A 12,028-nucleotide genomic window follows, 5' to 3' on the forward strand; every position below is an offset into this window, starting at 1 on the left:
ACGACTCCTCCCTCCCAGGGAGGGGGGAGGGGCCAGACCTCACGCACCGGCCGCGCAACCTCAGTTCACAGGCTGTTGTGTTGGTGGCGGTTGATCGACTCTGGCTCCATCCTTTTGAGCAGTGCTGCATAGTGGTGTTGTTATTCTGTGTTGATGGCGTGCGATCCAGGAGTAGCACAAGAGTACTGGGGCTGCATGCACCTTGGAACACCTTCCCTAGGTGCCATGTAAGTACTGCCCTTGAGGTTTAGTCCATAGGGAGACTACCTCCGCGTGGTTCTGTTGCTGCTTGGTGATTACCCGCCCTTGGAGTGTCAGCTGGGGTGGTTCTTACTCCTGCTTGACCTTGAGTAGGAGGTAGTATCGTCGCTGGCTGGGGCGCAAGGTACTGTGCAGCTGCCTGATATACGCATAGCGACCGGTTATATTTCCCCCTGGAGAAGTTGTGCTTTTGCAGGGTTTTTCTTTTTTGTTTTGTTTTTCCTGGTGGAGGTCTGCCTGGTGTGGCTGCAGGACCACTTGTATGATTTTGGTGGCCCTCTGCTAGGTCCCGGTGCTTGCACAAGCTGCATAGGTTCAGCTTTTAGTTTGTTTGCTTCGTAGCTTTGGGTAAACGGTTAGCAGTACCTTGTCTGGTCTTCCCGTAGCAGTCAGCCTAAGAGCTTTGGAAACCCCCATCGGGGCTCATTGGTCCGATGGAGGAGACCTCTGAGTCCCACCTCGCTACATGCGAGTTTGAAGGTTGCTCTGTCCTCTTGTCCCCCCGCTTTGATTATAGGGACCCCGGACCCCGGGGGTGTTAGTAGCCTCGACTTTTGGTTTTGGCCGCGCCTCCTTGTCCTTTCCCTACTGTGGTTCATCCTGTCCCCACCCCCACCCATCCCGGCTCCCAAACGTCTGAGGGTTTCGGAGTCGGGGCAGGGTTTTCTTGGTGGTGAGACTCTGGCGACTCAACTTCAGGGACTGTCCCTTTCGGTTCGGTTTCGGAGGCATTCGACCCTGTTCCTCTTGCTGAGGCTTTTGGGTCGTGCCAAAGGGCCCCCTTCATCCCTGCTTTTTCAGTGGACTCTGCCTTTTCTCCAGAGGCAGAGGGTTTGGAGGACTGCTCGGCACCGGGTCCTGACGAGGAGGATCCCGTGGCTGAGGAGGAACTGACTTGGGGGGGGGGGCTTGGGTCCCGTTTGACCCCACTTGGGTGTTGGTACCCTCGGCGCGGGGTTTGTTGTTACAGGGGGAGGGGTTTTCCTTTCCCCCTCCTCCTGTACAAGTTTGATATGATTTCGACTCCTCCCGGGTTCGGTTCCGGGTTCTCTTGGGTTCCTTGGTTCCCTCCTTCCAGAGGTTTTCAGCCTCCCGCCGAGGGAGGTGCGGGAGGCCCTTGTGGCTTACCTCTTGCGAGACCCGGATTACGTCTCGCTAATGGATCCTTCTTTTGAGTTTGACTTTTCTTTTCCTTACTGGGTGCGTTACGAGGTGCTGAAGTCTTCCTGGCCTGCAGACTGTCCTTTCTTTTTGTTGGGGTCGTCGACGGACCTCAAGGGCAAGAATAACATCAAGCAATGAAACCCTCAACTGGGAGTGAGATTTGAACGACCCAGGTAAGGAAACCCTGACCCACAAGGGAAGTACTTACCGGGCACCTAGGGCTATCTTCCCTAGGTGCCTGCACCCCAGTGCACTTAAAGAACACCTGGCCACCACACCACACTATTCTGGCAAAGCCTAACACACCAAAGCAAGTCAAGAAACGAGGCCAGGGAGGACGTCTTAATACCGACACATCAGTCTACGAACTGGAGATGAAGCGGCCGGCTCGCCTGAGCAGGGTCCCCCCTTCTCCCTGTCGAGGAAAGGGGGGGGGCGCACTAACGGATTACAATTTGTAATCCAACTAGCGCACGAACGGGCGCGCTAGTTGGATTACAATTTGCTTGTTTTCTTGTTTACTTTTGGGGGAGTTCTTTGGCCCTGTTCGGACGTAGGGGCAATTTTCGCCAGTTAGAGGTTTGTTTTGGTTCGCCTACCTTTCTGGGTGCCTTTCCCTGGTTGATGACAAACAAAAATGTAGAGTGCTCATATTGCCATTGTTCCCCTCTGAGTGGACCAGGTTCTGGCGCTGGTCTCCGGCAAGTCCACAAACCTCCAAGGACTGATGACACTAAACTAATATGGCATGTCAGTTTGATAGCTTCAGGGAGCCGACGGGGCTCCCCACAGAAAACTGGCATTTATTTCCTGTGTGTCTTCACAGTGCCACACACTCCCGTGTTATGTTCAAGCAAGAACTTCGTTAGCACGGGGCTCATATAATAGTCAGTGTACAGAATGTGCTCTTTGTTCAGCAGTGGCTCCATGGCCATCTTCACTACACTGCCAGAAAACCCATGAGGATCTTGAGAGAGTATGTCTGTGTCTGTACCGGAATATAACATATCCATCACCATTCCAGTTTCACAGTCACACATTACAAAGAATTCGTGGTCAAAACGATGCCGTTTTGAGGCATCGAGAGGAGGAGGAGAGGTAAGGAACAGAGCCCACAGGGTCATGTGTGACCGCACAGAGAACCAGCCAGAGAAGAAGGAACAGTTCTCACCGGAGCGCTCTCAAGATCGCTGCCTGGATAGATACTGAACTGATCGTACAGCATCAACTATTACAAGTCTTCACAGACATTCATTACTAGGTACTTTAACAATTCTCAGAATAGCTAATATCTCGCTCTATATTATATAATTTATAATTAACACAAAAGTTTTCTAGCTCTGTGACCAACAAGGATATTCCTACGACTGGCAGGGAAGACGGAAACAAAAACATATCAGGGATATGAAATGCCTTGAATAAAAGTAACTGTTAATTAAATATCCCTCTTACATAATCTAATCCTATCAATTAATGTATAAATATTTATTTAAGAATGCAAATTGACCTCTGGCTTCCAATTAAGAACCCAGGGTCGTAACAACCCCATACACAAAATGTATTAAAGGGTTTTCTAAAATGTTTCACTTTAGCATATTATTATACAGTAATAGTAACGACTTCCATTCTTTCTTTTTTTGCAAATAAATTACCATGTTATTTGTGCTCATTGTTTCCTTGTTAAGTACTTCATTATCACTGTAACTTAGCTGAACAAATATTGGGGTTTGGTTCCTGAATTCATTGTATTCCTCTGTTACCCTTACACCAATACCCACGGGATGGGCATGGGGAGCTTAAATAAATGAACCAATCATCATAATAATTACCTGTCTTATATAACCATCATGTTAAGTGGCAACCGTACTCCCACAGCTCCAGTGCTCTCGGAAGTGTTTGCCAGTGGCCTGCGCCGTCAGCTGAACATTAACTGGAAATCGGTGGAAGGTGAACTGTACTTTGTTACTTACCAGGTGAGTGAATTGGTTTGTGTATGTGTTCGTACCGTAGGGTTTCGGGGTTCAAGGGGAGTCCAGGTGGAGCTCTCGGGCTCCTTTTGAGCCTGCTTGGGAGCTTTGGGAGCTTTGCTTAGCTTTGTCAGCAAGCACTGTTGGCTCTGTCTTTGGACAGGACTTGGGCCATATCCCTTCTTTCAGCTTTGCCGTTCTGTCTTTGTTGTTCAAGGAGGACAGTGTTGTTCTGTTTTTGTTGGCTGCTTCCACGAGTGGCTGTCCTATTTTTGATTTGTTGTGTGTCCAAGGAAGGTCTGTCTCGGCCTTCTCGGAAGAGTAGGCTAGTAGTGTCGATTCTGGGTCGGCGGAGGGGGGAGGTCTCGATGCCGTTCACTTTGTCTGGTCAGCACGGTGCTCGCTTTGCACAGAAGTCTGGCATTTCGGGTTCTCGACGGCCCTTTCACGGGTTGCCCCTTTGACTGGGCAATATGGAGAAGGCTGGCTCTGTTTGCTCATGCCTGGTCCAACGATTTGTGGGCTTTTCTGGTCGTGTCCAAACGACCACGTCTCACGGCCTTCAGTGGAAGTGGACTGCCATTCCTCCTTCGGGAGAATCGGGTCTTCTAGAGCCAGCCTTGTCTTCTTTCATCCAACTGGTCGGCTTCGAGTGGGCTTGCTTAAACGTGGTCAACTCATCCTCGTCTCTTCTGTGAGGTTCCCTGGTCTCGAACCAGAGTTCCCTGTGAGGTATCTGGTCTCGAACCAGGACTGCCAGGGGTCTCCGATATGTTCTGGCCTTGTCTCATCAGTATTGGTTGATTCCTTGCCCCTCCTTTCCAATGACCAAGTGACCCAAGCCTGGCTCGTTCTCAACACAGGCACTTAGATGATTTCATTGGACCTCAAGGACAATTATCGGCATGTCCCTATTCATCTGAGGTTCAGGGATTGCTTCGGTTTCATTGTGGAGCACCATGTTCACTGTCTTCCTTTTGGGCTGAACCTGACACATCGGGTTTTTATTTGCTTGACTCAGGTTGTACTCGCCTCGTTGGGCCACTATAACTAGTGGGTTATAGTGGCCCGTCTTTGTCTGCTTGGTCTGTGGGGTCTTGGCCTACCTCGACAACTGGTTGGTTTGGGCTCTCAACCAGTCTGCTTGTCTGCTAGCTAGGGATCTGGTTCTATCCCATCTCACAGGGTTCGGATTCCTGGTGAACTGGAAGAAGTTCCAGTTCATTCCGTTCCAGGTTCGGACTAGGTTGGGTCTAGTTTGGGATTCTCGAATGGCCTCGCTTTCTCTCCCCCCCCCCCTCCCCTGAGGCCTTACTTCTGCTACAGTCTTGCTGCCAGCTGCTGCTGTGGAGGTCCCAGGTGACTCGGCGATTGCTCAAGCAGCAGTGTGGGAACCTGCACTTTGCCCCTCTGGTTTTTCCGTTGGGCAGGGTTTGGCTCTGGAGGCTGTTCTGGTTTCTCGGGTTGTCCCCTTTTGTCGCTTGCACGATAGATGGGTCTGTCCCCCGGTGTCCCTGTGCATGTTGCTATGTCACCAGCCTCCTCTTTGGGTTTTGGGGGTTCGGTACCATGGCACCTTCCCCTTCTCTTGCTCGATATTTTCACGGACGCCTCGGTGCTCGATTGGGGCTTTGTGACCTGTGCTCATCAGTCCGGCCAGGGGTGTTGGGGTCACAATCCTTTCGAGCTCACAGCATCTTGCTGGAGTTTGTCGCGGTGTAGCAGGCACTGCGGGTTCGGATTCCTTGGGGCTCAGTGATCCGACTCCATTCGGCCTGTTTCCCCGTGGTACATTGTCTCATCCGTGGGGGGGGGGGGGTTAGGGTTCTTTTCAGTCCGCACCTCTTTGGAGCTGGTTACTTCGGGTTGCTTTTCTGCTGAGTTCTCGGGGTTTTGCTCTCTGCGCTGTTCGCATTCAGAGGATGTTCAACGTTCTGGCGGACGGCCTGTCTCACTTCATTTGACTTTCCACAGGGTGGACGGTCGACACCGAGTTGGCTTTGCTGGATATAAGGACGCCCAGATGTGGATCTCTTCGAGTCGGCTTGGTCTCTTGCGTCTTCCTCTGTATGTGGCGCCGTTCCCTGATTGCGAGGAGTTTGCGTTGGACGGCTTCAGCTGGACTGGTAGAGATGGGGGTTCTTATAGGTCTTTCCTCCAGTCCAGCTATTCCTCGAGGTCCTGACTAGATTGGAATCTTACAGAGGGATAGTGATTCTTTTGGCCCCATGGTGGCCGGCCCAGCCTTGGTTTCAGGCGCTGCTTGCTCAGTGTCCGAACCCGGGTGTTTTTCCCGTGGCTCTGCCTTTATCAGCAGGTCGAAAGGGTCCTCACCAGGACCTGGTGAAGGAACCAGTGAGGTACCTCACTGGTTCGGTCTTCTCTTCTGACTTACACATCTGGGTTTTCTGTCGCTTGTCCATCGCCATTTGTATGGTGCTCAGGTGGCTAGTTTAACCATTACACTGCATTAAAATATGACTCTCCCCGTGGTGTGCTAAAAATAAATTATTTCCAAAAAATTATTTTCTCTTCTTATATTGTTAACAGACACACTCGACCCAGCCACCCCGTGAGGCGGCAGTAGCCGCGAATATAATTTTTCATAATTATTTCAATGTCTCTCATTCGTTTCTTCTCAGGTTTTTTTTTTTTGCTGTAATATTGTTCATAAGTGTGGAATTTATGGAATTTATATAGTTGAATGTGTGGAACATTGCTATGCTCAAAATTATGGAGCATATATACGGTGGCATTTATATTATATTCAAAGATCACTCAGTGTTTTTGCTGTTATTTCACTATATACACTCTTTGTATATAACTATCTACATTTTTATACACCATAATGAACAACAAGGATCGTGTGTTGAGTGTTTATATACACAGAACAAGATTCTAAGGTCAGCCTAGCGACAGAGGCTGCCCCAAATACATTTTTTGCATAATTATTTCAGTGTCTGTGAATGGTTTTATATATAGTTTCTTGCAGTAATATTATTCAAAAGTGTATAATTTGTGGAATTTATATAGTTCAATATGTGGAACATCGCTCTTCTAAAAAATATTGGGTTCATATATGGTGACACGCATTATATTCTTAAATCAACCGTACAGTGTTCTTGTTGTTATTACGCTATATACACAAGTTATATATAACTATCAACATTTATATGCACCATAACATATTAATAAGCAGTTCTGGTGGGTATGGTGATGAAATCAAAACACAGCATGGAGCAACAAGCAGACGACACCAGCAGTCACATGATGCAAGACAATGCCTTCAATAATCTACACTTCTCACTATGAGTAGCTACAAAACTGCTGTTATTATCACATCCCAGTCGCAAAATCCCAAATATGAATCCATTTCAACATGATTAAATTGTGAAGGAACATAAGGTCGTTTCATGATAGGTAGATATAGAAAACAATGGTGTCTTTACCTCATGCTGTGAATATCATAACTAGCATTGCATTCACTGATATCTGGATGTTGTACATAGTCTTTATCACAGTCAGGATCATCTGTGACACCATCAATGCAAATTAATTTCAGTTCCCTATTTTATTTAATACTAAGTGGTGCTGTGGCCCCTAGCTGCCAGCGATGCTGTGCACTGCTCCTGCATGCGCCAGCCTTGGTCGCTCTCTCAGTACTAAGACATGCACAGCCAGTACGGATGCTGACGATTTTTTTCGAGATGGCGTCTGTTTACTAGAATCCTGAGGAACAGGCCCCGTGTACCCATGGGAGTTTTGAATCACTCCCTATATCTAAAAGCTCCATATGGCGCTCTGTGCATCCCCGATCGGGTGCCTTATGACACAGGTCTGCTATTTTACTGTGATTAGTATTTTCCATACTTTTTCTTGATCACTACCTAGTCATAGTGTAGGGACTGAGTGCTCTGATTGCCCAAAAGAAAGTTAAATATGGTTTGTGAAGGCTCTCATAATGTCAAATGATAGGAGACAGTGTTCCATCCTCTATGGATTAGCCCTCTGCTCCTGTTGGATCACAGACGCCTATTCCCTCCAATTAATCTTTTCCTGTTGGGGAGTTATTGGCCAATATTTTAAACCTTTACCTAAAGGTTAGATAAATACTGGTTTTTACAATGTTTCCTCTCCTCACCTGTTCATTATGCTATATTTCTGTCTCATTTGATATGCATGTCATGGCGACTTCTATTGACATTAAATAAGTTAATAACAAAATTCTCAGTGATAAATCACTCAACTGTATGGTACCAAAATATTACATAAGTGTCACATAATAAGGGATGAAAAAATAAATTCAGCATTGTGTTTCATGTTCAGCTTGTTGACTCACATTATTATGCACACATGCTTTCTTCTTCCCACTTAAAAGAATTTAAAATATGATTATTTCTTTTTAATAAACGTTAAACACAGTTTGTGAAGTACCAGAGCTGTGGAAGAACTGAGGATGCTGCCATGAAGCAATGGCAGCAGGTATTGCAAGAATCATCACCAGCAGAAATCAAAGACCTGATGCCATACTCCAAATACAATGTTTGTGTTGTGGCCAGCAACTCCGACGGTCACAGTCCTCGACAATGCGGTGTTGCCAGCACTCTTGCTGAGGGTAAGAACTTGATTTATATGTTATATTTTACTGCAGATGTGGCGATTCAGTTAGTGCTAAAAAGCACTTATATATATTTTCATCAGTTCTCCCTGAACAGTTGAGGCAAACTGTTATACTACATGGTGTTATATGTTCTTAGATAAGTTACACCAAATGTTCATGTTACACTATTGTATAACATATTATATAGTCACATGGCGAGGGTGGATGGGTAGGTTGCGGGATGGGTAATTGGGAGGATAGTGTGTGTGAGGCAGATAGATAAGCAAGTTATGGGGAGTGGGTGTAGGGGGATGGGTGTGAGGTGGTAGTAGTAGCGAGCAGGTTAATTGTGGGGTAGAGGGCAGGTTGTGGAGTGGTGGGAGTAGGGGGCAGGTTATGGAGTGGTGGGAGTAGGGGGGCAGGTTGTGGAGTGTTGGGAGTAGGAGGCAGGTTATGGAGAGGTGGGACTAGGGGAAGGTAGTACAGTGACTGTAGTAGGGAGCATATTCCCAAGTGGCTACTCAATTTTGAAACATGACACTACAATTTGGAAAGGTGGATGCGTTGCTGTGCTGGCGAAAGAATACCTAAAGGTAAATAAATTAATAATTAATGACCTAGGAGAAGTTGACATAATCGCACTGGAGAGTTGTAATCAGATTGGTAAACTGAACCATTTATGCCTACAGTCCATCAGCAAGCAACGCGTATACAAAGTAGGAGCTGGATGACAAATGAGAACACCTCATAATGATCACAAGAGATTATAGTAAAAAGCAGATAAGGATAGATCACAACTGTTGGTATTTGGTGACTTCAACTTGAAATCGATTGACTGGGAGGCCTATGAAGTAAGAACAGAGCACTTTTGGACTAGCAGATTTGCAGATCTCACCGTGGAGACATTCGTATATCAACACGTTAAGCAAGCTACAAGAATTAGGAAAGGAGATGTTCTTTCAGTGCAGGATCTGGTATTCAAATCAAATCAAATGTTTATTCAGGTAAAAGTATATACATACAAGATGAGTTACAAACAGAATGTTGGATTTATGGATAGACCTATGCCTAAAGCCACCATTACGCACATCGTTTCGGGCAGGATGTAGGAGGGAAATATATTCACCAGGACATAAGAAGAGATTTGACATTCAGTACTTTCCCCTCCCCCCCCGTGAGTAAGAGTGACCCTGTCCTTATGGAAATAAATTATGGAATGTGCAATAATCTGGAAGAGAATACAGAAAACGAAGAAGTTGAAAACTTGATTTAAGGAGAGAACACTATGATGAACTTAAAAAGTTCTTTAATAAATTTGACTGGAAAGACTTGTTGTTAGGCAAGGCAGTAAATGAGATGCATGCCAAGTTTTATGAAATATATGATGAAGGCACGAAAACAATTTATGCCAACAGAGGCAGAACTAGAAAACAGAACTGGTTCAACATAAATTGTTAGAGGGGCCACAGACAAAAGATAAACAAAATGGAATCAGTCTAGGAAGAGGCCAAACTCAAACAAAGAAGTTTTGTGTGGCCTCTTCGGTTCAAGATTGTTTTTCCGCGGCTTGTTTCTGTTGGCATTGGCCTCTGGGGGTCGGGTCCGGGTCACTTCTTTTCTGGCGAAGAACAAGACGGCTGCTTTCTGGAGGGGTCCTTGGGTCATTGATGCTTGGTTGGTCAGGCCAGGGGGGCATCGTGTGTTGTGTCCGGTTCCGGCTCTTCGCCGTTATCTGCGTTCTTCGGCTTCAGTGCCTGGGGATGCGCTTTGGGTTGATGCGGTTTCCCTCGTTCCCTGTTCCAGGGCTCAGGTCTCCCAGGTCGTTCGCAGGGTTATTAACTAACCAGCCTGCGGTCTATCCTCGTGCCCATGACGTTGGAAAGTTTGCTGCATTGGCTGCCGTGTTTGGCAACATGTCTTGGGCTGATATTCGGGCGCGGGGATTTTGGAAGTCGAACATGGTTTGTTCGAATCTAACTGAAGATTGATAATCCAAAGGATTTTTTTATGGATGTGGTACCAACATCAAATCATATATCAGATATCACCCTATCCCCACTGGATTTTGAAGAAGCCTTAGACAGTATGTTTATGCACTCTGCATAGATGATGTAATTTACAGATTTCGCAAAAGCTTTTGACAAATGTGACCATGGTGTTATTGTACAAAAAATGCGTTCAAAAGGTATTACCGGAAAAATAGGCAGATGGATCTACAATTTCCTGACCAACAAAACCCAATGTGTAATAGTCAACAAAATAAAATCCGGTTCATCAATCGTGAAGAGCTCAGTCCCCCAGGGTACCGTGCTTGCTCCAGTACTTTTTTTTCATCCTCATATTGGACATAAACAAGGACACAAAATCTATAGTACTGTATCTTTCTTTGCACTTGACGCTAGGTTTTTTTATGAGAGTAGACAACATAGAGGACACGGCAAACTTCCAATTAGATGTAAATCAGGTCTTTCTATGGGCTACAGAAAATAATGTGGCGTTTAATGAAGATAAGTTCCAGCTCATGCGCTACGGAAAAAATTAAAATATAAAAACGGAAACCCACATACAAAATGCAGTCAAATCATAACATAGAACGAAAAGACAATGTAAAGGATTTAGGTGTACTCATGTCGTAAGAACAACAACAGGGGGTGCAACAGTCGGCGCAACAGTCGACACGGGGCACATCCGCGGCTGAAGAGACGTCCTCATCCACCAAAGCCTCCTCCACAAGAAGCGATGGAAAATCCTCCTCACTGAAGAGGTTCACGGGCGCAACGGCAGGCGCAGAACAGCCAGCAGCCTGATGGCCCAAGAGGCCACAACGATAACACTTCCGAGGCTGGCAGGCGTAAAACACCCGAACGTTGTATCCCATAAGTCGCACAGAGGACGGAATGTCTGCCCGGAGCCGCATGCCCAGGGTGCTAATGTTAGTCCTCACACCCTTGAGTGGACTGGAAGATATCATGTGTAACTGCACACTAACTACGGCGCCAAACCGGCCGAAGTACCGCCATAGCAGACCCTCCGGAAACTCCAATGGCGCCCCATGTACACTGACGTAAGTGAGGGCACCACTCCAATCAGAGAGGGGTCACAGTGCCCGCACCATCTGGCAGGGGTAAGGTCCGCCCCTCGTAGCGACGGAGAAATTCCCGATACGCCAACTCCTCCGTAAACTTCACGATCGCCCAACGTGCTGTTACCAACTCGACTCCATAAATGTCCATCACAGGGACAGAAAGCAAATCACACACCAGCGCTATCTCCGGGTCGCCCAGCCCCGCACAGAAAATTCGAGGCCCACAGACTGAGCCCGCACTACAGTGGGAAAAGGGACCCCCATCGTGAACTCCACGTCAGCACAGGCGGGCAGACACAAACGCCCCCCAACCAGCCAAACTGGCAAACCACCAACTGCCAGAGAGTTCAGGCAACACATCTGCACCCCACCGAAGCTAGGGCGCAACCATCATCTATGCTACTTGTATCAGAAGCATCATCACTGGACCCAGATATCAATTCATCTAGAGTATCACTTTATTAAAAAATTGGAGATGACACACCATCCCTCTCCCAGGCATCGAAATATTCCATCATAAGAACTGAGGGTGGGAAGAGCCGCCTGACCTGGTCCGCCTCCCTCTTCCCCCAAAACAAGGAGGGAAGGTGGGAAAACTGGCTCGTGCTAGTTTCGCGAAATTTTGGCGGTTTGTTTTCATTGTTAGGGGAATTCTTTTGGCAAATGTTGAGGCTGCAGTCTCGTTCTAACCATGCAGTAGTCAGTTTTGTTTTGTTGACTTTCTGGGTGCCTTTACTAAGGGTGGCAGACATGATTATCTATAAATGTAAGGTGTTCATATTGCCACTGCTCCCTGTGTCTCTCCGAGCGGTTCAGGTTCTGACTCGTTCAGGTTCAGGTTTCCAATAGGCCAATAAGAACTTCGCGACTGATGTCAGCTAGTAGTACAACCCACTCTCAACTCAAGTGCATTACACCCCGCAGACGCATTCACAAATTAGGTTAGATGTT

At 46.9% G+C, this 12,028-nt stretch overlaps 1 protein-coding gene across 2 annotated transcripts in view; it reads left to right on the forward strand.

Annotated features, from left to right (window-relative positions):
* LOC123759639 (receptor-type tyrosine-protein phosphatase T) overlaps window positions 1-12,028 on the forward strand; it is a 138,171-nt gene that overhangs the window by 61,057 nt on the left and 65,086 nt on the right. For both annotated transcript variants that reach the window (XM_069328917.1, XM_069328916.1), the window contains exons 13-14: window positions 3,301-3,398; window positions 7,815-8,007. In XM_069328917.1, the coding sequence (XP_069185018.1) occupies window positions 3,301-3,398; window positions 7,815-8,007 (291 nt within the window). The remainder of the gene's footprint in view (window positions 1-3,300; window positions 3,399-7,814; window positions 8,008-12,028) is intronic.

The sequence above is a fragment of the Procambarus clarkii genome, chromosome 22 (assembly GCF_040958095.1).
Source record: "Procambarus clarkii isolate CNS0578487 chromosome 22, FALCON_Pclarkii_2.0, whole genome shotgun sequence".
NCBI classification, from domain to species: Eukaryota; Metazoa; Arthropoda; class Malacostraca; order Decapoda; family Cambaridae; genus Procambarus; species Procambarus clarkii.